The sequence below is a fragment of the Bos mutus genome, chromosome 8 (assembly GCF_027580195.1).
Source record: "Bos mutus isolate GX-2022 chromosome 8, NWIPB_WYAK_1.1, whole genome shotgun sequence".
Lineage (NCBI taxonomy): Eukaryota > Metazoa > Chordata > Mammalia > Artiodactyla > Bovidae > Bos > Bos mutus.
In genome coordinates, this window is record NC_091624.1 from 71118509 (window position 1) to 71146195 (window position 27687).

At 37.6% G+C, this 27687-nt stretch overlaps 1 protein-coding gene across 4 annotated transcripts in view; it reads right to left on the minus strand.

Moving 5' to 3' along the window:
- RFX3 (regulatory factor X3) overlaps nucleotides 1-27687 on the minus strand; it is a 337712-nt gene that overhangs the window by 181760 nt on the left and 128265 nt on the right. For all 4 annotated transcript variants that reach the window (XM_005896759.2, XM_070375833.1, XM_005896758.2 and 1 more), the window contains one exon: nucleotides 16033-16157. In XM_005896759.2, coding sequence (XP_005896821.1) covers nucleotides 16033-16149 — 117 coding nt within the window. In that variant the 5' untranslated portion in view covers nucleotides 16150-16157. The remainder of the gene's footprint in view (nucleotides 1-16032; nucleotides 16158-27687) is intronic.

The following is a 27687-nucleotide window of genomic DNA, read 5'->3' on the forward strand; positions in this document are numbered from 1 at the left end:
TTTGGGATTGGAATGAAAACGGACCTTTTCCAGTCCTGTGGCCACTGCTGAGTTTTCCAAATTTGCTGGCATATTGAGTGCAGCACTTTCACAGCATCATCTTTCAGGATTTGAAATAGCTCAACTGGAATTCCATTACCTCCACTAGCTTTGTTTGTAGTGATGCTTTCTAAGGCCCACTTGACTTCACATTCCAGGATGTCAAGCACTGGTGGCTGCGACGGTGCACAAGTGTGGCCGAGAGGAGCTACCCCACGTCTGAGGTCAGGGGTGGTGGCCGGGAGGAGCTACCCTTCGTCTGAGGTCAGGGGCAGTGGCAAAGAGGAGCTACGCCACGTCTTAGGTCAAGGGCAGCAGCGGGAGGAGCTATCCCCCCCCACACCCCACCCTCAGAGGCAAGGGGCAGTGGCCGGGAGGAGCTAGCCCACGCCCCAGGTCAGGGGTGGCGGCTGAGAGGAGCAACCCCATGTCCAAGGAGCGGTGGCTGCGCAGGGGCAGGAGGGCGGAGAGGAGCTACTTCACGTTCAAGGTCAGGAGGGGCGCGGTGAGGAGATACCCCTCGTCCAAGGTAAGGAGCAGCGGCTGCACTTTGCGGGAACAGCCGTGAAGAGATACCCAACATCCAAGGTAAGAGAAACCCAAGTAAGACGGTAGGAATTGCAAGAGGGCATCAGAGGGCAGACACACTGAAACCATACTCACAGAAAACTAGTCAATCTAATCACACTAGGACCACAGCCTTGTCTAACTTAATGAAACTAAGCCATGCCCTGTGGGGCCACCCAAGATGGGCGGGTCATGGTGGACAGGTCTGACAGAATGTGGTCCACTGGAGAAGGGAATGGCAAACCACTTCAGTATTCTTGCCTTGAGAACCCCATGAACAGTATGAAGAGGCAAAATGATAGGACACTGAAAGAGGAACTCCCCAGCTCAGTAGGTGCCCAATATGCTACTGGAGATCAGTGGAGAAATAACTCCAGAAAGAATGAAGGGATGGAACCAAAGCAAAAACAATACCCCGTTGGGGATGTGACTGGTGATAGAAGCAAGGTCCGATGCTGTAAAGAGCAATACTGCATAGGAACCTGGAATGTTAGGTCCATGAATCAAGGCAAATTGCAAGTGGTCAAACAAGAGATGGCAAGAGTGAACGTCGACATTCTAGGAATCAGGGAACTAAAATGGACTGGAATGGGTGAATTTAACTCAGATGACCATTGTATCTACTACTGCGGGCAGGAATCCCTCAGAAGAAATGGAGTAGCCATCATGGTCAACCAAAGAGTCCGAAATGCAGTATTTGGATGCAATCTCAAAAACGACAGAATGATCTCTGTTCGTTTCCAGGGCAAACCATTCAGTATCACGGTAATCCAAGTCTATGCCCCAACCAGTAACGCTGAAGAAGCTGAAGTTGAAACGGTTTTATGAAGACCTACAAGACTTTTAGAACTAACACCCAAAAGAGATGTCCTTTTCATTATAGGGGACTGGAATGCAAAAGTAGGAAGTCAAGAAACACCTGGAGTAACAGGCAAATTTGGCCTTGGAGTACAGAATGAAGCAGGGCAAAGACTAATAGAGTTTTGCCAAGAAAATGCACTGGTCATAGCAAACACCCTCTTCCAACTAAAGTTTAGGTTCACTCAAAGTAAAATTAACTTGCTTACTATCACTCTTCCAAAAGTTCAGAAATAATTTTTCTCAGTTATTCCATTTATAGTTACATTTACAAAAAAAAAAAAAAAAAAGCACAAAGCCTCATGTTAGTCTGTATTATAGTTTACCTCTGCTAGCAATAAGATAAAAAGCTACTCTGAGATGTATAAATGGGACAGTGCCTCTTTAAACCTGATTATATAATACTGACGATCATTTTTATTTAAGAATCATGTTTCTTCTTATATTTAAAGTGATCTCTTTTCTAATGTGTAACTTTTCTCATTTCTTTTCTCTTCTTTAATCCTACTATTTTTAAAATGTTGAGATTGCTAATAATGAGGAAGCACAGATCTAACAGAACCCAAAGCTATCAATACTTAACAACCTAGGAACACCATGTACTAAAGGGCAACAAGGGAAAAAAAAAATCATAGCTTTGGTTAGTTATAGAGATTTCTGAGAAACAGCTTGACAAAGCTGTAAACCAAAAGTAAAAAGTTCTACATATTATTATTTTCAGTACTGACGCCTTTCTTTTTGTCACTCATTAAAACTGTACCTTACAGATATAAGACAATCTTTTAAACAATCTTTAAATATTACATTATAAGATAAAAAACTGTACCTCTTTATTGAATAAAAATCTATATTCTACCTCTTCTTCTATTCAATAATTAATGTATCAACTGTAGTATAAATTTGGGTGAGTTTAATTTTTTTAAAAGGCTGCTAATCAATTGATTTGTTCATTGGAAGGACTGATGCTGAGGCTGAAACTCCAATACTTTGGTCACTTCATGCTAAGAGTTGACCATTGGAAAAGACCCTCATGCTGGGAACAATTGGGGGCAGGAGGAGAAGGGGACGACAGAGGATGAGATGGCTGGATGGCATCACCAACTCGATGCACATGAGTTTGGGTGAACTCCGGGAGTTGGTGATGGAGAGGGAGGCCTGGCGTGCTGCAGTTCATGGGGTCACAAAGAGTCGGACACGAACTGAACTGAACCCATGTTTACTAAACACAATATTGTGATTAGTAGCTCAAATGATCACTTAACAAACCTTACCTCAAATTAGCACACTTATTTAAATTTTTTTATGTAGCTGCAGATTAGAAAAGGTGCAAGAGTCATGAGTCATATAAAATATTCCCAAGTTACTCTTTCTCCAGATTTTCCAAATGACATTTTACTACATTTAGTTTTATCATATTTTCCCTCTTTTTGTTGAAAGTTCTCTATTTACTGACGTTGGTACTTAAAATCTGAGTTTAGAGAGGGCTTTTAGCAAGCTTAAGGTTTATAATTTTTTATTTGATATTTACTTTGCTTAAGCAGCCCTTTATACCCCAGATGCACCTGCTTCACTAGTTTTACTTGTGGGATCTTCAAAAATGCATTGTGATTGATTCATAGAACTAAAATTTATCCTTCTTGATATAAAATATATCATGCTCTTCATCATGAGACTGTCCAGCTATGTCTGTAGCTATGTCTGTATATATCTTATTATACATTATATGACTGCTTTATTTCTATAGGGTGTGGCTTAGGAGCTCAGGTCCTGAAGACAGGTATCTTGGGTTTGATGGTGACCTGAAAGAATCATGGCTAAAGGAAGGTATATTAGTTAAACATCAGGTTGAGGATTTAGCACTGAACTACCAATCAGCCAGGATAAAGAGGTGGCTGTGATTTCCACTCAGGAGTAAGTCTATTAGTTTGTAAGGGCCGTAAGAAAAATGAAACCTCAGTGTCCCAGCAGAAATGGCTTTGACTGATATCAACACAAGCTTTTAAATAAAATAAAGAGCCATTCAATGTGTGTCTATTTCTAAAATCAGCCCTGGATAAAAGGAGGAGCAGAATGATCATTTTTCATGAACGGAAATGTTATGTTACTTATGCCATGGAATAAACCTTATGATATGCTGGTTTAATACAGGTATTAAACTTGAAGAATTTTAATGGGTCATTCATTTGGCTATAAAAGAGTCCAGAGGAGGAGATGATTCTCAGCTTGTATACCGTATATCCCTAGAGGTTCCACTTCCCTGATAGCTCAGTTGGTAAAGAATCCACCTGCAATGCAGGAAACCCTGTTTCGATTCCTGGGTTGGGAAGATCCGCTGGAGAAGGGAAAGGCTACCCACTCCAGTACTCTGGCCTGGAGAATTCCATAGGTGAAAAGCATCTTGGGAGCTGTTAACAGGGGCAGAAGAAGTGGACAAGACCCAAGTCCTTTCCCCTCCATACACACAAGGATTGAGTCTGAAGAGCTCAAGCTATTGTATGATTTAGTATACTCCATCAATACAAACTGAGTATCTACTTGCTCAGCATTTATGGGTCCCATGAAAGAAGACTTTCCAAAAAATTATTTGTCAAATAACAATACAAATATAATGCCATTCTTGAAAGAAATATAACATCAATTCCACACACATACATTTTGTAATTATTATCTGAAAGTATACTTCTCAAATGTTAAGCACAGGCTGTCAAGGCCAAATGACTGTAATCCAAAGTATGTTATTTAAATTCTTTGATCCTCAGTTTCCTCACCTCCAATAATACCACCTACCCTTGTGGAGCTGTTTTAAGCTTTAGAAATAAAGAGCTGAGCATTAAGCACAGGAAATGGCACACAATAGGTGCTCAGTAGATAGCAGCTACTATTATTATTATTCATTGCTGTATCTGGATTTCTGACAAAGCAGAATGGTAGATGACTTCAAAATGAGAATTATTATTGAAAACCTAAATAGCTTATAGACCTCGACCAGTAGTCACGAAGCACTCCACCTCACCTCTCACTACTCAGGTCTCCCACCCACTCCTCCAGGCACTTTAACCCTGCTTCAGTTCCATCAACCCATGTTCTCCCTCACATCAGGTCTTCACAAACACCCTACTCTCAGAAGACTCTTCCTTTTATTTCCTCCCTGGTCACCTATATTCTTTAAATCTTAGCTTAAACATCACTTCCTCTGGGAAGACTTCTTTGACAAGCTGTTACTACAAATAACAACTTTCATTGCTTCTTCTCTTTCAAATACTGATGTCAAGGAGGCTCAGCTATATATATATATTGAGGTCTATATTGACAATGTATTTCTAGCACACGTAAAGAATTCCTCTGATTTACTTTGGTAAAGAGGGCAGGTGCTCTGTCTAAGTTGTGTTCCAATTTCTTCAAATTATATGTAAACAGAAGTGCCAGTTATTATAGTTTTCTATTTTCTACTTACAGGAAAAATTTTATAGGACAAACTGAACTTTTCAAACAAACAGAAAGTACTGATGTTGAAACTGATAGTTTGATAAGTGAATTTGATGATTCATAGGAAACATTACATATCTCTAAGAACAAAATTATGGAATTGACTAAAATAAGTAGATAAAACTAAGTGATTATTGAAAAAGAAAATTTTCTGCAGTTCAGCTTTGGGAGGTCCTTTGGAATAGCTACATTAAATGAAAAGTGTAAGCCTCTTCTAGTTAGAAAATTGAATTCCAGGTCAAAGTAGCTATAGAATATTAATATATTATTCTCATTTTAATTTCTTAAGGTCATATCATACCACACCACCAAATTTGGTTCAAAATTATATTTTATGAACCGAGTAAAAACTGGAGGTGTTCTTGAATTCTACTGAAAAAACTGGCATTCCTCTAATCACTATGGTGACTACACTGGGTGACAGACCATCCAGGGTGAAGGACACCAGTGCTGACCTTGCCTCAGACCAAGTTGGTATCCACTCTGACCTAGAGCCTGAGTTTCAATAATTCACAATCCAGAGCAATACAAGGAAGAACCAGAGGTTCTCAGTAAATAAAACGGAAGCAGCTGGCTTTAAGACTAATGTAATTGCAGAAGATAAGTTACTTGACAATGGGGGCAAAGAGAGAGAGTCAAAGACCAACTCTTCTAGAAAAGGAGGTCAAATCCCACCCCCTCCAATTTTTCATTAGACAAGTCTGATAATATTACCAGTACTACTGATAGTGATAAGAATGAAAATAATAATAGCAAAAAGAGAACTTTTATCAAAGGTTTATTATATGTCAGGTACTATTCTAAATTATTTAATAAATAGGTTATTTAATACTTTATCTAAGTATGTAAGACATAATTATTTTTATACAGTAGGGTATTCAGTCTTAGAAAATAAACTGTTAAAAGTCATATAACTAAAAAGAGCAAGAGTCAGGATTTAAATCCATGATTTCGACTATGAATCTCACTCTCTTAATCTGTACAAAACCTGATTTATTGATGAAATATCTCTCAAAGAAATAAAAGGAGAAAATCAATATCCATGCAAAAAAAGAAATACATAACAGTCAAGAGAATCTAATGCTAAAGAAAAATCTAGAAAGACCCTAGAGAAAATTACTGGATTTCGCTCTGTCCAAGATAATCACGATGGTGTGATCACTCACCTAGAGCCAGATTCCTAGAATGTGAAGTCAAGTGGGCATTAGAAAGCATCACTACAAACAAAGCTAGTGGAGGTGATGGATTTCCAGTTAAACTATTTCAAATCCTGAAAGATGATGCTGTGAAAGTGCTGCACTCAATATGCCAGCAAATTTGGAAAACTCAGCAGTGGCCACAGGACTGGAAAAGGTCCGTTTTCATTCCAATCCCAAAGAAAGGCAATGCCAAAGAATGCTCAAACTACCACACAATTGCACTCATCTCACATGCTAGTAAAGTAATGCTCAAAATTCTCCATGCCAGGCTTCAGCAATATGTGAACTGTGAACTTCCTGCTGTTCAAGCTGGTTTTAGAAAAGGCAGAGGAACCAGAGATCAAATTGCTAACATCCGCTGGATCATCAAAACAGCAAGAGAGTTCCAGAAAGACATCTATTTCTGCTTTACTGACTATGCCAAAGCCTTTGACTGTGTGGATCACAATAAACTGTGGAGAATTCTGAAAGAGATGGGAATACCAGACCACCTGACCTGGCTCTTGAGAAACCTGTATGCAGGTCAGGAAGCAACAGTTAGAACTGGACAGGGAACAACAGACTGGTTCCAAATAGGAAAAGGAGTACGTCAAGGCTGTATATTGTCACACTGCTTATTTAACTTATATGCAGAGTACATCATGAAAAACGCTGGGCTGGATGAAGCACAAGCTGGAATCAAAATTGCCGGGAGAAGTATCAATAACCTCATATATGCAGATGACACCACCCTTATGGCAGAAAGTGAAGAGGAACTCAAAAGCCTCTTGATGAAAGTGAAAGAAGAGAGTGAAAAAGTTGGCTTAAAGCTCAACATTCAGAAAATGAAGATCATGGCATCTGGTCCCATCACTTCATGGGAAATAGATGTGGAAACAGTGTCAGACTATTTTTTGGACTCCAAAATCACTGCAGATGGTGACTGCAGCCATGAAATTAAAAGACTCTTACTCCTTGGAAGGAAAGTTATGACCAACCTAGATAGCATATTCAAAAGCAGAGATATTACTTTGCCAACAAAGGTCCGTCTAGTCAAGGCTATAGTTTTTCCAGTGGTCATGTATGGATGTGAGAGTTGGACTGTGAAGAAAGCTGAGCACCGAAGAATTGATACTTTTGAACTGTGGTGTTGGAAAAGACTCTTGAGAGTCCCTTGGACTGCAAGGAGATCCAACCAGTCCATTCTAAAGGAGATTAGTCCTGGGTGTTCTTTGGAAAGAATGATGCTAAGGCTGAAACTCCAGTACTTTGGCCACCTCATGCAAAGAGTTGACTCATTGGAAAAGAGTCTGATGCTGGGAGGGATTAGGGGCAGGAGGAGAAGGGGACAACAGAGGATGAGATGGCTGAATGGCATCAACGACTCGATGGACGTGAGTTTGAGTGAACTCTGGGAGTTGGTGACGGACAGGGAGGCCTGGTGTGCTGCAATTCATGGGGTTGCAAAGAGTCGGACACAACTGAGCAACTGAACTGAACTGATAGTGCACAGTCCAATATTCTTGCCTGGAGAATTCCATGGACAGAGGAGCCTGGCAGACAGTAATCCTTGGGATCACAAAGAGTAGGACATAATTAGTCACTAACATTTTCACTTTATAAGTGCACAGTATTCATTGCATGGGTAGCACCCAAATTTCATAGGATTTAAAGTGGTTAGACAAAAGGGAAATGTAATAGATAACTGTGATGTCTACGTGCAGGAAATTCGCAATAAGGGAATACCTAAAGAAACATTTCAACTGAAGAGGGAAAATACTAGGGAGGAGATACATGTAAAGATACCATACTCAAGCTCCCACAAGAGGTTCTTACGCAACATTGTTCCACAGCCCTCACTCCCAGTCCCCTTACCTCCTTTTACAACTCCTTGATTTCACCTGAGCTCTTCAATATTTCTATGAAGAAATACCCTTTTCCAGTTTGTTTTTCTTGTGAATGCCAATTTTTCCTTCAGCACACAGTTCAAAGGTCACATCCTTGAAGACATCACTGACCCTCATTTCCAAAACAATTTTCATTTTTACTCCTAAGGAACTTTGTATCTAATTCTATAACAAATCCATCTCCATTAAAAGTTGGTTTCCAAGGCTTCCCTGGTGGCTCAGTGGTAAAGAGCCAATGCAGGAGACACGGGTTGGATCCATGGTCTGGGAATACCCCAAGTGCCAAGGAGCAACTGAGCTCATGGGCCACAACTATTGAGCCTGTGCCCTAAGCTTGTGAGCTGCAACTATATGGCTAGCATGCAGCACTGCTGAAACCCATATGCCCTAGAGCTTGTGCTCTGCAACAAGAGAGGCTACTGCAATGACAAGCCCACGCATTACAACTGGAGAGTAGCCCCCGCCTGCTGCAACTAGAGAAAAGCCAACACAGCAACAAAGACACAGCACAGCCACAGATAAATAAGTAAGATCACTGGTTTCCTGAAATCAGGTACCAAACTGAATTACCTTTGAAACCCTAGCATTTACACAGTGCCTGGCATATTATTCTTAAAATATACTATCCAGAACTGTTAAGTTTTTAATAATTTTTAAATCTAGATGAGAAAATATTCTAAAGATCACTTAAAAGAGAATCAAAGGCTATAACTACCCAACTATTTAAATAGTAGTTCTTATTTTTACAAATATTCAGTACAGTTGGTCAACTAAAGAATCTTCTTATTGGGTTGGCACAGTAAAATTTATTTTGATTATAAATCAGCATGTCCCTTCAAAGCACTTTTTTTTTATATTGGATACTAAAAATTAGCAGCTCTGATTCTAAAAATAAATATGTTCCTCAAGAAGTAAAATTAATGTCTTTAAAAAAGTATTTTTACAAAAGACTTTCAACTGAAATTCATTTAAAAATATAACCCCACCTTTTAGGATGTCTGCCACAGCCTTAATTATGAAAACACTATGCCCTTAGGGGACTAAGCCAACGAGAATTAAGTCCCAAGTAAGAGAAAATGAGAGAAAAACATCTTTGTTTCTGTTGATTATATCAAATAATGGTCTGAAATGAAAAGAATTCTATTCATGCCCATTGAAGCTAGGATGAACAAGAAGCAAACCTCTTGACCCAGAACAGAGGAAAGATAGACAAGGAAGATGGATGCACTACCTGGGCCTTAGTTCTCCAAGCTAACACAGGGTTCCAACCACAATATTACTGATCAAATTTTAATCCAATAGAACATTCTGTTTTGGACTCAATATTTTATAGGCAATCATTTTTTCCTCTTAATCACTGTTGACTGCTTCCATCAGAAGAACTTTCTCATGGGTATACTGCTAATTACCATGGCTTCCTTCTGATTGTGATGATTTACTACACACAGGAACACGGAGAAGAGAAGTAAGGATAGAAATAATCCATTAAGCTGTGGCCTAAAGTGGGGAAGTCAGGAGCATTGATACCCAACATTAATCCCTAAAATCCATCTTCTAAGGGTTGTGGCACCATTTTAAAGATATCTATAAACCTAACCTTCTTGAAGATTGTCCTTTGCCTAACTGACAGTTCTGGTTGGATTTGTTTCCTACACGAAATGTCTTTTTGACCACATGATAATACGCTCACTCTCCAGGATGTACCATAACTTAAGTGGAAATGCTAAATGGGTGATAAATTGATACTAGACAAAAGGAAACAATATAGCCACATAGCTATTACATCCATTCTGTGAATTCAAATTATAAACAAAGAGTCAGTGCCTAAATAGGTGATTTATTTATACATATATTTAAAAATATATTTGTAAGAATATGTGTGTGTGTGTATATATATATATATACATCTTTAACTGAATATAATCTTGAAATGAGCTTTTATCACATGAAAAGAAGTTTCAGTGTTGCAGTTTCAATGTTGAGTTCCCTGAGTCATTTACCCTGGATTTTTAATTCAGGTCCAGGGCAAGTAGGGTTAGAAGACCTCTCAAAATTTGGCATAAAATGACCGACTTGAACACGTATCACAAGAAACTCTGACAAATCCCTCAAGGAAGGGATAGGAGAAAGGAGATTAGCACATTTCTAGTCATATTCGATAGAGACCTATTAGTTCAAAAGGGCTTTTTACAAATATGATAAGGATAAATAATATCAAGTTTGTAGTTTCTAATCAAGATACTGAACTTGAATGTTCTTATGTATTTTATTTAAATGGGCAACAGTGTCTGCATTTGTAAGCTGAGACTCTATGGCATTTTATGAATAATGAAATATTGGAAAAAATAGAAAATTTGATAAAGAATTATATAGTAATACCTCAAAATATCTTCTTAGAATTCTCCATTCCTAAATCAGATTGTCCAAGGAAAGTGACAAACTGATTCTTAACATCATACAGAATAAATTAAAACTAACTGAAATATTTTTAGCATAAACGTTTTGCTTGGTACTTACTACAGAGTGAAATTAGAACCCTTAGGGTTTTGGAGAAATAAAACTATATATTAAGATTTTAAAATGTTCTGGTTTCTCAAAATTCCAATACACTTAACATTACATTGTCTCAAAATTTAAAGATGCAGCTATGGGCTTTCTCTTTATACCAAATGGCCAAAGCAAGGAAAGCTAGAACACAATGAAAAGTTAAATCAATAGAAGCAACTACCTTGGACATCAATGCTATGATTTCAACATCCATCATGGGTCAGTGACAAGATTTGGAATATTTTAAACGCATCCTACCACAGTTTGCACTCATCTCACATGCTAGTAAAGTAATGCTCAAAATTCTCCAAGCCAGGCTTCAGCAATACGTGAACCGTGAACTTCCTGATGTTCAAGTTGGTTTTAGAAAAGGCAGAGGAACCAGAGATCAAATTGCCAACATCCGCTGGATCATAGAAAAAGCAAGGGAGTTCCAGAAAAACATCTATTTCTGCTTTATTGACTATGCCAAAGCCTTCACAAGAAACTGTGGAAAATTCTGAAAGAGATGGGAATACCAGACCACCTGATCTGCCTCTTGAGAAATTTGTATGCAGGTCAGGAAGCAACAGTTAGAACTGGACATGGAACAACAGACTGGTTCCAAATAGGAAAAGGAGTATGTCAAGGCTGTATATTGTCACCCTGCTTATTGAACTTATATGCAGAGTACATCATGAGAAACGCTGGACTGGAAGAAACACAAGCTGGAATCAAGATTGCCGGGAGAAATATCAATAACCTCAGATATGCAGATGACACCACCCTTATGGCAGAAAGTGAAGAGGAACTCAAAAGCCTCTTGATGAAAGTGAAAGAGGAGAGTGAAAAAGTTGGCTTAAAGCTCAACATTCAGAAAACGAAGACCATGGCATCCGGTCCCACCACTTCATGGGAAATAGATGGGGAAACGGTGGAAACAGTGACAGACTTTATTTTTCTGGTCTCCAAAATCACTAGATGGTGACTGCAGCCATGAAATTAAAAGATGCTTACTCCTTGGAAGGAAAGTTATGACCAACCTAGACAGCATATTCAAAAGCAGAGACATTACTTTGCCAACAAAGGTTCGTCTAGTCAAGGCTATGGTTTTTCCTGTGGTCATGTATGGATGTGAGAGTTGGACTGTGAAGAAGGCTGAGCGCCGAAGAATTGATGCTTTTGAACTGTGGTGTTGGAGAAGACTCTTGAGAGTCCCTTGGACTGCAAGGAGATCCAACCAGTCCATTCTGAAGGAGATCAGCCCTTGGATTTTTTTGGAGGGAATGATGCTGAAGCTGAAACTCCAATACTTTGGCCACCTGATGTGAAGAGTTGACTCATTAGAAAAGACTCTGAATCTGGGAGGGATTGGGGGCAGGAGGAGAAGGGGACAACAGAGGATGAGATGGCTGGATGGCATCACTGACTCAATGGACGTGAGTCTGAGTGAACTCCGGGATTTGGTGATGGACAGGGAGGCCTGGCGTGCTGCGATTCATGGGGTCGCAAAGAGTTGGACACGACTGAGCGACTGATCTGATCTGATCTGACCAAAGTTTGAAAAAAGACGACATCAGCATATTAACAATACAGAGATGTCAGAATAATAAGAAATTATAGCACCTATCTTATCAGTTATAGACAATCTATATTCACAGAAACACTTTTAGAATGCACTGGGGATCTTCAAATATGTCACTGTTCTAGAAGAGAGGAAAGGCAAGGAGAGGAGAGGAGAGAGGAGGGAGGGGAAAGGAGGAGAAGGGAGGAGAGACGAAAAAGGGAGGAAAAGGGAGGTGAGGAAGAAGAAAGAAAGGAAAGGAGGAATGGAGACAGGAAGGGAGGAAGGAAGGAAAGGACAGAGTAGACAAAATCTTTCCCAATAAGATAAGCCTGGAAGGACAATATAACAAGCATTTCCAGGCATATATCACAAGAACCCATTATATGAAATAAACTACTTTGTTGACAAAAAGAAAATGAAAGCTCTCAAACTCTTTGCTTGGTGTAAGGGGACCAGGTTGTCACCTGCCTTGAATGTCCTAGAGGAAAGAACTTGAGGGACTGAAAAATATGCCTGTTGGGAACGAGTCATGTGGCATAACCATAAAGTTTTCTATACTGTGTTCCATACGTACATGAGATTATTTTTTTATAAGGATATGAACAAAGTGTGTGTGTATATGTGTAATTTTCTATTTATAGCTGGTGATATTGATTTTCTACTTCTGTTAGGAACTTAGTTTTTTTTAATATATATTTAATATAAAAAGTGATTCTATTTAAGAAGCAATCAGATCTCCTCTATCAACTCTGTGCAATGAGGGGACTGGCCTTCCCTAACTATGGTGAAAGTCTTAAAGTTTATTCTTTGGTTTAACCTCTGCACTGAGGAAACCAAGTACAGGTGAAACCATATTGAAAAGAAGGATTCAGTGAATTAGCACAAGAAATATCCAACTATCTTTCCTTACTCAGGTCCCCAGGCTACTAAGCATTCACCCGCCAGGCAAGAAGTTGAAGTTGTCTTTAAAAATATGACCACCTCAAGAGGAAAAAAAGTACTGAACATCAGAAGGTCCCCAGTTAAAAAGCCCAGTCAAGTGACTCTATACTGAAGTCAACAAAGTCACTGATGCATTCAAATCAGGCTTTTATCCCCACATTTTAAAATATGAATAAACCCTCAAAGATTATCAGGTATTTCAGAAAAGTTTCTAATACAAAAGACAGGCCAGAAAAAATTATTCTACATGAAAGAAAGAGACTATATGAGAAGAAAATTTCACAAACTTGAAAAATTAATACCTTGAGAGAGAGAAAAAAAGACACTATAAACAGGAAATAAAGCATGATGTTATAAAAAGGGCCATATAAGGAATTTTTTAAAGCTCTTAAAAATTAAAATTATGGTAACAGAAATGAAAAGTAATAGATGGGATGAAAGATGAAACTAAAAACAGAACCAAAAAGTCCAAAAAGTGAAAAAGGAGAAAAAAGAGGGGAGGTAATCATAAATGGGGGAAAAAAAAAAGAATAAAAACTCCCAGTACTGGAGAACATGAGTGTCCCTGAGATTTAATAGGCTCATCAAGGTTCCAGCACAATGTATGGGAATAGGCCCATATCAAGACATGAAATTTCAAGAAACTGGGATTTAAAACATGAGAGAAAAAAACATATAGGTTGCATACAATGGATCAGGAATCAGAACAGTCTTTCACTTTTCCATAGCAATTCTGAAAACTGGAAGACATTGGAACAATTCCCTCAAGATTCTGAAGAAAAAGATATCCAACCCCTAATTCTATACCCATCCAACAACCGAACTGTGAAATAAATTCCCTCTCAGACACAAAAGAGTGCAAAATATACCATTTCTTAGGATGTTACTGCAAGTCGTGCTTTAGCAAATAAAGAAAGAGTTTAAGACACTGATTTAGGAAACAGGAAAGCCAACATAACAGAGAAAAGGGAAATCCCAGGATGATGGCAAAGGGATTGCCCAGGATGGGGCTGAGCAAAGACCATCCATTCCAGACTAGAGCAGGTCAGAATGATCTGAGACTTATTCAACGGGACACATAATCGTTAAATGCAAGGAAATTAAATGAGTTTTACAAAAAAGAAAAGTAATCACAGCTCACTAGATAGATCTGAATAGTTTTTATATGTCATGAGAATATAAACATTAATGATATATCAAAATTATAGCATAACTATTAGGTTGAAACGTATGAAATTGCTGTTTTTGTAGATTAAAAATTCCACATAGTTCAACCTAGTGTATCAGGAGCCTCTGGGACGGAAAAAGTGTGTGTGTGCATGCACACAAGCATATGTTAAGGACTAACTAGAAAGAAAAGTGTGATACAAAAATGTTTAAAACTAAAAAAATCAAGAAACAGTAAAATAAACACTGCTTGCCTCTGAGAAGGAATAGAGGGAGGGTGAGGACTGCTTTTTTTTAAATAACAAACTTGCTAAACTATTTTGACCTGTAGCAAACATCTAATAACACTAAATTTAATTTTTAAAAAATGTTTCTTGAAAAGGAAGGAAGGAAAAAAGGAAGAAAAGGGAAAAGAGAAAGAGAGAAAGAAAAGACAGTCCAGGAGTGAAGGCCAGGTGCACTTATCACACACACTTCAAGTTCTCAAGGGAGCACCTTCTGGAGAAAAGAGCAGGCTCTCCACTGCACTGCCATCAGAGACAGGAATACTCAAGGCCATTCTTCCTCCACGCAACAAACAACAAACAACAAACCACAGTGAGTATAACTGTTCAATATGTACTTAATATTGGTAGGCTGTTGAACTATCTTCTTAAAATTATATATAACATTGTTCCAATAGTTCTTTGGATGATATGCCATAAGCTACTCTCTTCTGAATAATGTTCAGAGTCTTGAAATTGGTGATGACATCAATGATACCATTGTGTTATACAGAACAGAGAGAAGAGTGTGCTGAGATTTACGTATAAAAGAAATAATTGTGACAGATGTCTTCATTTACACTGAGAGTCCAAGACCCTTCTCCATGATTCTGGCACTCCCCCTGCCCATCCCACTTCTATCTCCTGAGAAGAACATAACCTTGAGTCCTTCTGTCTATAATTTAAGAAAAGTTATCCCTTTACCCAAAGACTTATTTATATTGCAATTTCAAAAGCACATTTGCTAAAGATTTTCTTTGATACTGAGAAATTACAGGAAAATTATCTTTCTCACATATTTTCTCACCATTCTTTAGAAGAAATGACAGGCCAATGTATTCACAATCCAAAGGAGAACTATTAACTGGCACAAAATAACACTATTTTGTCAGTAGCTTTCCAAAACAAGCTCAGTGTCCCAAGTATGAATAAGCCTTGTAGTAAACATGTGATGATGAATTCATTCTCAATTTTTTAAGTGGCATGACTCAGACTTTCAGACCTTTAAGATAATTTAATTTTCATTAAACAGTATCAGTCACCATAACACCCAGGCACCTTCCAAAATATCACAAACGCAAAATCCCTTCCTGTAGGGGTACAAACATCCTCTCCTTTATCAAATACTACCATAAGCCAATTACATAAAAATATGAGTGCCGACATTTCAATAAGAAAGAAATAGGAAGATGTGATAAAGAATAAGGAGGGGTGAAGAGGAGGAGAAAACGCAGTTAGAGTGGTCAAGTCAGAAACAAATGCTCTGTTTAGGACTTAAGAGGCTCTTTTGAAAGACGGATTATAGTTTGAGTGTTTATCTTTGTATCCCTACAGCCTATCTCAGAAAGAACTTGGCACACCGGAAAATGCTCAAGGAACATTTGCTGACTTTATCTAAGAACTGAACAAGGTCTGTTTTGGCACCCGTTGTGCCAGAAAGTATTATCCGAATCATTTCTTCAACACAGCTGTGTTGGAGGGGCAGCTCAAGGAGATGCACAGCATCTTCTCTGGGAACAGCAGCTCCTTACCTGTTGTTGGACCGGTACTTGCTGTACCACCTGTGTAGGCACTGCTGCTTGACTAGCCACAGATGTCTGTAAAGTCACTGTCGAACCTGTGTCCGACCCGGTCTCTGATGTCTGCATGATGGTCTCTGAAATTTATTAAAACAGAAAGAAAGTTTAAAATGCTCTTCTCATATGACTAGATGCATCACATTGCTCTTAACATCCTACACTGAGACTAACTTCCCACTCCCAGAATATCTCTAACTCCACCCAACATGCTCTCTTGATATTCCATGCATGGTTATAGTCATGTTGACCACTTTAAAATCAATATAGAAAATTTCTAATCTACATTTTAAAAATCTCCAGAAATACCTCTTATTTTGAGGCTATAAAGGTTGAACTTCAATGAGGTCTCATCTGTTATAAGCTGTTTCAAGCACACTATAAACTAGTCATATTGTAAATTATGTGAAGACTTAATTCTCATAACACAAACCCTAACTGGATGCAAATGTCATAAATTGTACTTTCTCAACACTTTTATAAACTATAGGATGTCACTGGAAGTGTACAATTTAGAATAAATTATTTCTGAGGTCCAACTTTCGAACTCAATATTCACTGACTTTTAAAAATTAATGTGTATATATAAACCAATCGATATATCCTAAACTTAGCCACAGGATCAAGCTCACTGATTTTCTTGCCTGTGGGATGATATGGTGCTAAAATTACAGTTAAATTATATTCTTACACAAAGAAAGCCAAACAACAATAATGTTGAATATTTTGAAAGATAAGGAGGATCACTATTATCTAGTGACATTTGCAAACAAAGACACGAAATTTTACCATCTCTCATTCACAACTCAACACGGCATATTTTTCAGTTCTTATGTGCCTACCTTACTAAATTAAGGATTTAATAACTAAATCAGGATTAAATTTTACAGTGTACATTCAACAAATATGGTTTCTTAGACCCTGATATTCCCTTTTGTTACTTTTACAGTCAATAGAAAAAATATTAATTTCTTTGCTATTGAGCAGGGACCAGAATTCTAGTTTTCTTTCCTAGGGGAAAAAACAATACTTAATTGGTAGCTTAAGAAAAATACTGCATTATGGTTTAAATCCATGAACAGTATGATGAACATTAATTTTCCCAAAGAAAATTCTGAAAGAGCATTCAGTTCTTTCAGTAGGAAATTAACCCCTCTCAGCATCTTTTGTCACAGCATGACCTCTTCCAACTTTTCCCCAAACCTTTTCTATCATCTCATTCAATTTCAGAAACGGACCTCTGAAGATATCTAATCTAAACTTATTTCGTAAAAGAGAAAACTAAAGCCAGAGAGGTTAAGAGACTTGCTCAAGGTGACAGGGAGTAGAGAAAGGACTAGGCCTTTTCACTTAGAAGCTCTGCTTAGTTTTCTTTCTAGACCTTGATAATGGTATAACTTTAGGTGATTGACTATTCTTATTCCACTGTTAGTCAAACCTCTAAAGCAGAACAATAAACCTTAATGCATACAAAAAGATACAGCAGTAAAGCTAACACTGACAGAGTATTTAACACATGCTATGTTCTCTTCTAAATGCTTTACATGTTAATTCATAAACAACTCCACGTGAAAACCCAATGTGGTTGGTATGATTATAATCTCCATTTACAGACGAGGAACGTTATGCCCATACAGTGAAGGTAGAGAGGGGCTACAGAAGGAAAGTGATGGTGACAGTGGCTACCACTCCATTTATTTGGGCCAGCTAATGTTCAGCTCACTGAAACTGAATTTATGGGAAAGCAAAACTAGTTGTCAGTTTCTCCAGTTTTCCAAAAGAAGACTTTTTTATGTGAAATAGCTAAAGATTGTGGCTAATTAATAAAAAATGTAACACTGATCTCCAAACACACACACACAGCCTTTTTTCTTCACTAGTATTAAGACCACGAATATGCCTGACAATATTTGAGAATGACAGTATTCACTACATAAAACTCTTGCCTAATTAAGATTACCTGGGGACTGCTGCTGCTGCTAAGTCGCTTCAGTCGTGTCCGACTCTGTGCGACCCCATAGACCGCAGCCCACCAGGCTCCCCCATCCCTGGGATTCTCCAGGCAAGAACACTGGAGTGGGTTGCCATTTCCTTCTCCTGGGGATTAATGGTTCCCAAAATTGGGAGAGGGGATACACAAATTCAGAACTCTATCTGTACCTCTTCTTTATTCCATTGTAGAGGGAAGAAATACCCTCCCCCAAAAGAAAACACATGCCAATTTCCTTTAATTCATTACACACTTTTGGGCAATTGATGCCACTTGCACTGTACCAGAGGGCTATTAGTGAGAGCGAGGTGACACCTTTCTGCAGGGAATGAGGAATGAACCAGACTGATATCATCTTCAGTGAGTTTTTCTTAGCTTCTCTTCCCAACTCCAAGAGAGGCATTGGTCAATTTAGTACACAAATGAGGAACACAGTTGCCAATTATGTTTTTGTGTTTAAGCTATTCAATCCAGGGTTGGATGAGATTCTTACAATGAAGTCACTCAAAGTAAAACCCTCTCCTGTTCATTCCAGTCTTGGCTAGGAACTTCACTGAGGCTCTTTCGTGTGTCCAGGGGTCTGTACAGAAGATCACCCTACACACTGTTTTTTGGTATATGACTCATAATTTGACAACCACTGTTTTAGACAAATAAATGTTAAGACTATAAATAATGAAGATCTTTAAAAAATTAAATGCACTTTGAAAGTAATTCCTCAGTAAATCACCTGAGAGAGCTTATCAGAAGATAAAAGGCACAGATTTGAAAACTGGGTGCCTATGGACCATATTAGACTCCATAGATAGGCTTTGGCATAGACTATCTACAAATTAAAATTTTTAACTGTCAGCCTTTAAAAACCAGAAAATTCTGTGTTAAAAGCCAAATTTCTAAATTCTCTTGAAAAATCTGAATATCTAGAAAAGGTAAGCCCATATTATGTGTTTTATACTCAAATTATTTATATGGCAATACATATGCTTGGCCTTTATAGGCATTTGAGGCATAAAAGAAACACCCAAGCTTTGACTACTTTACTAATAGGAATGTTTAACTTTTAGATGATTGGAACTAAAATCTTTATAATTTAACTTCATCTCTGGGTCAGCTGAGGCCCAGAGATGTTAAGTCACTGAACCGAGACCAAATAGCTGTTGGAAGTAAAAAAAAGAGGGTATGGACATCACACTGAAGCTCATGCACTGAACTACTAACAAACTAGAAGTCCTGAGTTTCATAATTGACACTGAATAGACCAGAAGTGAAGGGAATTTAAAAAAGCAAATTGGTAAACTTTTAGAATGAGAAAGAAGGAAAAAGATCCCAATTATTTAATAGGAGCAACCTTTACAGAATACAATGGGGAAAATAAGATGGAGAGAAAATGATGGCCTATATACCTTAAAGTTAGACAGTCATGAAGAAATTTCCATCCAGCTTCTCGCTCTAGAATATACCACATCAAAAGCAACACAGAAAGACCAATCCAGAACATTCAATAACTTTCCAGAATATCTACTGTTTACTCCCAAGTTACTGCTCATCATCTAATCTCCTTGGCTCCTGAATTACAGGGTCATGCCAATTGATAAGAACTTAGTCTCCCAGTTTGGTCTCTACCCTTCCTTAATAGACACAACTTAATTATCCTCTGATTTCATTTTCTTCCTCAAGTTTGCAGAAGAGGTTCTCTCCACCAAAGCCTCAGGCCTTCAAAGGATCTTGGTCACATCCCTCCCAGAGACTGGCTCAAAAAGTTATAACAAAAAAACACTCACAATCCCATAGTTAGGTCTCTCATTAACTAGTCTTTTCCAGGTGCCACACAATATGCTAGCAGCTTGAAATGTATCTTCTCATTTAATCCTCAAAAGACCCCTATAATGGTAATGCTATTATTTCCAATTAAAAGAGAAAACTGAAGCACAAATTGATTAAAAACTTGCTGAAAGTCACACAGTTGGTAAGAGTAAGTGTCTAAATTCAAATCCAGATTTGCTTTACTCTAAAGCCCATGTTATCATATACCACACACATGTCATAATGTACATTACTGAATACTTTGCAAAATCACAATGAAAGGCTTCCAAATGAAAAGCTAGAGATAACTGGTCTGAACAGAAAATCTTTGGGATTCTCAAACTATCCTATTTGATCTATAATAGTGAGACATCTCTTCTCTCTCTGACATCGAACGCAGGAAGCATTCTCTTTCTACTGAGACATAATACAACTGAACTGAGCTATCAGAGAAGCCTCATTGCCCATTTGGTAAAGAATCCGCCTGCAATGCAGGAGACCCTGGTTCGATTCCTGGGTTGGGACAATCCCCTGGAGAAGGGATGGGCTACCCACTCCAGTATTCTTGGGCATCCCTTGTAGCTCAGTTGGTAAAGAATCCACCTGCAATGCAGGAGACCTGGGTTCGACCCCTGGGTTGAGAAGATCCCCTGGAGAAGGGAAAGGCTACCCACTCCAGTATTCTGGCCTAGAGAATTCCATAGACTGTATAGTCCATGGGGTCACAAAGAGTCAGACACAACTAAGCCACCTTCACTTTCATTTTCAATAAATCCCAACTAGTGTTTTTCCAGAGGCATTTTAACTGATTAATTCTGAAGACCTGATTTAATAGCAGATCAATTTGAATGTTAAAGCATGCTGAGAAGTGTAAGCTTCCCGCCAAATTCTCCTAAACAGATCATTTAAACCCACTGACACATGCAGAGTATTTTGGTAGCTTTCCAACATTACTTGAAAGCACAGACCATCACATGAGGGTAGTGTCTTAACATGCTTCATTTGTAGGTTTTGTTTTAGATCCAGTATAAAGGACTGTGTGTACATCTGAGGTGTTCCCATTCATCTAATGGTGGTTTCTGATGTTTTGTTTATGTTTGGGAGTAATTTGGTTAGTTTAGTTCCTTCATAGCCCCCTTTCAAGTGATATTTGTTTATCAGCCACAAATGCTGTCACATTAATCCATTTTGATAAGCTAAATAAACCCCTGCCGTTTGTCCATGATGCAGTCCATATGTAAATAAGTTGTATATTCTTGCAGGAGAGAAATGCACGATTTCAGTCTAGTCATCCTTGCCTAATGTGGCTGTCAGGTGTGTCAAGAGCAACAGATGCTTGTTTGACAAAGGACCTTTTTATTCTGGCTAATTAAGCAGTTGGACACACCCGCCTGTTAACGGTTTTTGCTTTGTATGGCCAGCTCTGGCTGAATCATGCGAATCTACAGCTAAATAGGCCACATTTTGAAAGAAGGCTAATTAACCCTTGGAAAAGGGAAAAGAATATTGCAAAAACCCAGCTGCTGAATGCCGCAAGATTACCATTCTGCAACCTGATGGGCAAAACCCAGGCAAAGCAAATGTGTTTGGAACAAACACACATTATTGCAAGTTTCAAGGCATTCAAGTGTTCTTTGTGAAACTTCCTGAAGATTATTTAATACACTCAAATTCACAGCTGGATTTCTTTCATCACACACAATGTACATGCCAGATTAAATGGTTTAATAGTCTGACCTAATCAATTACTTATCAAACAGAACTATATAACTGGGCTAGCTTAAAAGTACATAGTATCATCTAATTTTTATTGGGTTTTTTTATCCTGAAATAATTTGCTTTCCAAAAAAAAAGCAAAGTCTGCAAAGCTTGGTCCCAGTATACTGACTGTATTGTCATTACACACCAAGGAATGTAACAAGTTTTAATTCAGTTCAGTTCAAAATAAAAACCTGTAATTTGAATACAACATAGAATTATCTTCCTTTATCCTTAGTACAGAAAAGCAAAAGATGGTAATTCCAATTTCTATTTCAACCAAATTAACCAATATTATTATGATAGTTAGTTATTGGTATAGTAAAAATAAATCACACCTAAAATGTGACATTAAAGAATAAATTACTTAGAAACCTGGTTCAACATAAGACCATAGGAATGCTATTTACAGAACAAAAAGTCATAATTTAAAATTATTACTTTTATAATACAGAATAAGGAGTTTAACATCAGTGTGCTTTCACAGAGAAACATCCAAAATCACAACAAAACTTTTTCAGTATGAGATTATTACTAATACTTTGATTAAGCATCAGTATTCTTAAATAAATGTTAGAAAATAAATAAGAGCATATATAACACCCATAGCATTGAAAACCTCTACTTATTAAAATTAGACAACTGAGTCATGATTTTGGGAAACAAAATAGCTGATACATACTTTCCTGAACACAAAACCAGTATGAAATATACATTTCTGACTATTCTGAAGTGGATGATGAAAATATTAAGATCATTCCACTTCTTTAGGAAAAAACTAAGAATATTAAGCTTTTTTCAAAGTTGACAATATAATGAAAAATAATGAGGTATATTAGAAATTATATATAGGGTTAAAATAATGTGGTTTTCTTTTTTTGAAACTGACAAAACTTTATTGGTCTGAATAATATACCTACAAATGTAAAACACTATGTCTTGGCTTTTTTTTTTTTTTTTCACTTCACTAGCACAAATGAAAACAAACTGGTTAAGCTACAAACTAACAGTCAGCTCTTTTTACTTGAAATATACCTCTGTGAAAAGTTTACTCATTGTAAATAAAGCACAGGGCTTTCTCAAATCAGTAAATCAAGTAACTAAAGAGATGTAAAACAAAAATTTCTAATTTTCTATATTATAAAAGCTCTGCTTCTTTTTTAGATTTGATGCTATAATCCTCCTGTGTACATTTAATCTTTTGTACTAAATTGATCTGTAGAAAAATGATGGAATGATAATAGTGTAGACTGCTTGGCAGTCATCTTCCTATGATAACTGATGACAGAGATTAATCTTGGCAATGATTAATCAGCACACTGGTAACATATACAGTTTGCCTGGGTAACTTTTTTCACTCTTCAAGCAAAAGTTTTCTCTTTGATTCAGAAATAGATTATGAAAAACTGTTCTTTGGAGAAAACAAATCAAATTAAATAACTTTAACATTTTTTATCTTAATGGACTAATTAAAAAATGTAACAACCTATTAACACATTACTGAAACCACACTGCTGAAATGATGTAAGAATTTTGTTATTTGTTTCTAGTTATCAAGAGAGACTATTATCAGTTACAGAGGTAATTCCTGGGAAAAGAGACCTACGTGCTTGTCCAGTCTACTGCTGAGGCCATCCTGCCTGGCATTTTCTCCCACTCACTCTGACAAATTAAAAGGCCAATCAGTCTTACCTAGGTGACATATGCTAAAAAAAAAAAAAAAAAGGAGCACTCAGATAACAGCTAAAAGAAAAGAAAACCAATGAACAAAAATTTCTGAATATCCTATACTTTTTCTTACTAGAAGAAGAGTCTGAGAACAAAATGATGCAACATACAGAAAGATTCTTACCAAAATCTATGAGACAAATCTATAAATGTTTCTTATTATTGGTCAATTCAATCCTGACAGGGACTAGAACCTATTAAACGGAGTATTTAATGATGACAGCACTTAGAATTAAAAAACAAAGAGCATTTTATCATAAATCAATCATTTTCATTACTAGAGAGAGTAATAAGAATAGCTAGCATATGTTGAGCATTTCCTATGTGATAGATGCTTTGCATCTTTGCATACATTGAACCTTAATTTCAACCATTAAGTAGATATTCTCATTTTATAGGAGAGAAAAGCCTTCAGTTCAGTTCAGTTCAGTCGCTCAGTCGTGTCCGACTCTTTGCGACCCCATGAATTGCAGCACACCAGGTCTCCCTGTCCATCACCAACTCCCAGAGTTCACTCAAACTCAGAATTATGTAATTTGCTGACAATCACAGAACTATTAAGAGATAAAGAAAGGATTCAAGTTCAGGTCTGCCTCACTCCAATAATGGCACCCTGACACTGGATCCCAGGCAGCAATATAAACAGCTAGACAGGTGAGGCTATTTTAGTGAAATCATCAAGATAAAGTATTCTATGGAGACTTTGGGTGCTAAGAAAGAATTCTAAATTTGAACAAATGGACACAAATATCACATGAACTGTAAGTATGTACTATGCCTAGTATTTGATCACTATGTAACCAAAGTTATGTTTATGACATAGAAAAGCATATCATGGGTTAAAAGAGATATGTACTAACCTTGTGTTCAGAAAATATTTATAGATGGAAGAGGAAATAATATGAGACTTGTTTCCTTTTAAGAATTTAAATTTGTCTTAAAAAAACAGTCAAATGGACCCATTTAGGCTAGTATCTCTATATAATATATATAATATTATATATAATAATATATATACTATTATAATATAATAATATACACAAATACAAAGATGTTCACTCAAGTATTATTTATGACAGTCAATAATAACTGAAATGTCTGTAATGGGGGAACTAATAAATTCTTCTATTCTATATTCCTATAATGGAACACTCTATAGATCTATAAAAGTCAGCATGGAAAGATGTTCATAATACTTAAGTATAAGAAGCAGGATGCCAAATAATATGCAGCCCATGGTATAATTTTATTCACAGATATAAAATGGCATGCTACTGCTGCTGCTGCTGCTAAGTCACTTCAGTCGTGTCTGACTTTGGGTGATCTCATAGACAGAAGCGCACCAGGCTCCCCCATCCCTGGGATTCTCCAGGCAAGAACACTGGAGTGGGTTGCCATTTCCTTCTCCAATGCAGGAAAGTGAAAAGTGAAAGTGAAGTCGCTCAGTCGTGTCTGACTCTTAGTGACCCCATGGAGTGCAGCCCACCAGGCTCCTCCGTCCATGGGATTTTCCAGGCAAGAGTACTGGAGTGGGGTGCCACTGCCTTGTCCGTAAAATGGCATGGTTTGGTAAAATTCTTGAGGGTATACAGTGACAACAGTGTAACTCCTAAGGACTCCTGAATACAAGCTTTCCCAAACCAATGATCTTAACTTTGGGTGGCCTCAAGCTAACCACAGGCTTACTGGTCAAAAGCAACATGAGCTCCAGAGACTCATCCTACCCTGGAGCCATCCCAAAAAGTCAGTTTTGTAGTCTGTAAAATAGCCCTTATAATCCCCAAAATACCTGTATAGTATTTGATCCTTTCAGTAAGTAAAAGTTCTGTCTGCCTTCCTACTAAGTGGCTCAAAATTCCCAAAGTGCTCTAAAAACCAACATTTTCAATATTTCTAATGGAACAGGCTACATGCAAAACAATGAAATTAGATAATTCTTTAACACCATACACAAAAATAAGCTCAAAATGGATTACAGACCTAAATGTGAGACTATACACTATAAAATTCCTAGAGGAAAACATAGGCAGAACACTCTGACATAAATTGCAGCAGTATCTTTTTTGATCAATCTCCCAGGATAATGTAAATAAAAATGAAAATATACAAATGGGACTGACTTAAACTCAAAAGCTTTTGCACAGCAAAGGAAACAATAAACAAGATGAAAAGACAACCCACAGATGGGGAGAAAATATTTGCAAATGATGTGGCCTACAAGGGATTAGTATCCAAAATTTATAACCAGCTCATGATGCTTAACAGCATCAAAACAAACAACTCAGTTAACAAATAGGCAGAAGACTTATATAGGTACTTCTCCAAAGAAGACATACAGATGGCCAAGAGGCACATAAAAAGATGTTCAACATCACTAATTATTAGAGAAATGAAAAACAAAACTACAATGAGCTGTCACCTCACACTAGCCAGAATGGCTATCATCAAAAAATTCACAAAGAATAAATGCTGGGAGAGTGTGAAGAGAAAGGAACCCTCCTACACTGTTGGTGGGAATGTAAATTGGTACAGCTACTATGGAGAACAGTACAGAGGTTCCGTAAAGAACTGAAAATAAGAGCTATCATATAACCCTGCAATCCCACTTCTGGGTATATAACCAGAGAAAAACATGATCTGAAAGGATACAAACACCCCAGTGTTCACTGGGGTGTGAACAATACCCAAGACATGGAAGCAGCATGTGCATCAACAGAGGAACAGATAAAATGTGGTACATATATAAAATGGACTACTACTCAGTCCATTGTACCTATGTACACATAATTATTTTAAAAGAATTAAATAATGCCATTTGCAGCAACATGGGTAGACCGAGAGATTGTCATACTGAGTGATATGATATCCCTTCTATGTAGAAGCTATAAGAAATGACACAGATGAATTTTCTTACAAAACAGAAACAGACACACAGACTTAAGAGAACGAACTTATGGTTGCCGGTGGAAGGGATGGGTGGAAGGAATAGTTAGGGAGTTTGGGATGGACATATATACTCTGCTATATTTAAAATGGATAACCAACCAGGATCTACTGTATAGCACATGGAATTCCACTCAACTGTTATGTAGCAGCCTGGATGGGAGGAGAGTTTGATGGAGAACTGATACATGTACTTGTATGGCTGAGTCCCCTTGCTGTTCCCCCCAAACTATCACAACATTGTTAACTGGCTATATTCTGTGCTGTGCTTAAGCCCTCAGTCATGTCCAACTCTTTGCAACTCCATGGACTGTAGCCCGCCAGGCTCCTCTGTCCATGAGGATTCTCCAGGCAAGAATACTGGAGTGGGATGCCATGCCCTTCTCCAGGGGATCTTCCCAACCCAGGAATCGAACTGGGGTCTCCTGCCTTGCAGGTAGATTCTTTACCAGTTGAGCTACCAGGGAAGCCCAACTGGCTATACCTCAATACAAAATAAGAAATTAAAAAAAATTATATGGAGATTATATCTACAGGTCCATTCATTGCTAGTGCCACGAACTTGGTCATATTTCTGCTGAAAGAAGGAAATCAATGGTAATACACATTCCCAAATGTTAAATATGATCCCTTTCTTATGACATTGCCTGGTACTTATTGTCCAATTCAGAATAAAGACATGAATTTCAATTCTGTTCCCACATACTGAAACTCATAAAAGCAGTGGTGCCCTTTCCATAGATCTCAAACTGAGAAGGGGATATAGGTGGGGAATTTAGGTGTTTAGTGTCTCTTTTAAAACAAGCCTAGTGACATCTGGTTTCTTCTTCCTACACACCCTAAACTTTATTAAAAAGTTTTATTTTTTTCCCTATACTCAGTAGTGGGGTTTATCCACACACACGAAATTATTCACTTTCAGCCTTATGATTTGTGTTGATAAAGAAAAATATGGTGGCCAGCTGGGGCTCCCAAATAAGTGGTCTTACTTTAGATGGGATGAGAGCAAAGAGAGAGGAAACACTGGCTTAAAAGGTAGCCTACTTAAAGAACCACAAAAGAAAGCAAACAGGTAATGCTGTCTCCAAACAGGATTTCCTTTGGATTTAACAGGGAGTGAAGTAAAACACGAATTCTTAATTTTCTTCACACCAAAAAAGGCTTCAATAACAACTTTTTCTTGGATTCTCTTTCCCACGCAAGAAATTTTTCTATTTTTTTCTACCTCTTATTTCTTTTTCTTTTTATAAAAGTAAAGAATAGAGCCTTTTGCAGTTCCTAACTATTGCAATGACAGGCTCAAAGAGATCAACACATCTAAAAGGGGATATAATACTGTATAATAACATTGCTAATAATGGAAATAATATACCCCACTAAATGTACAA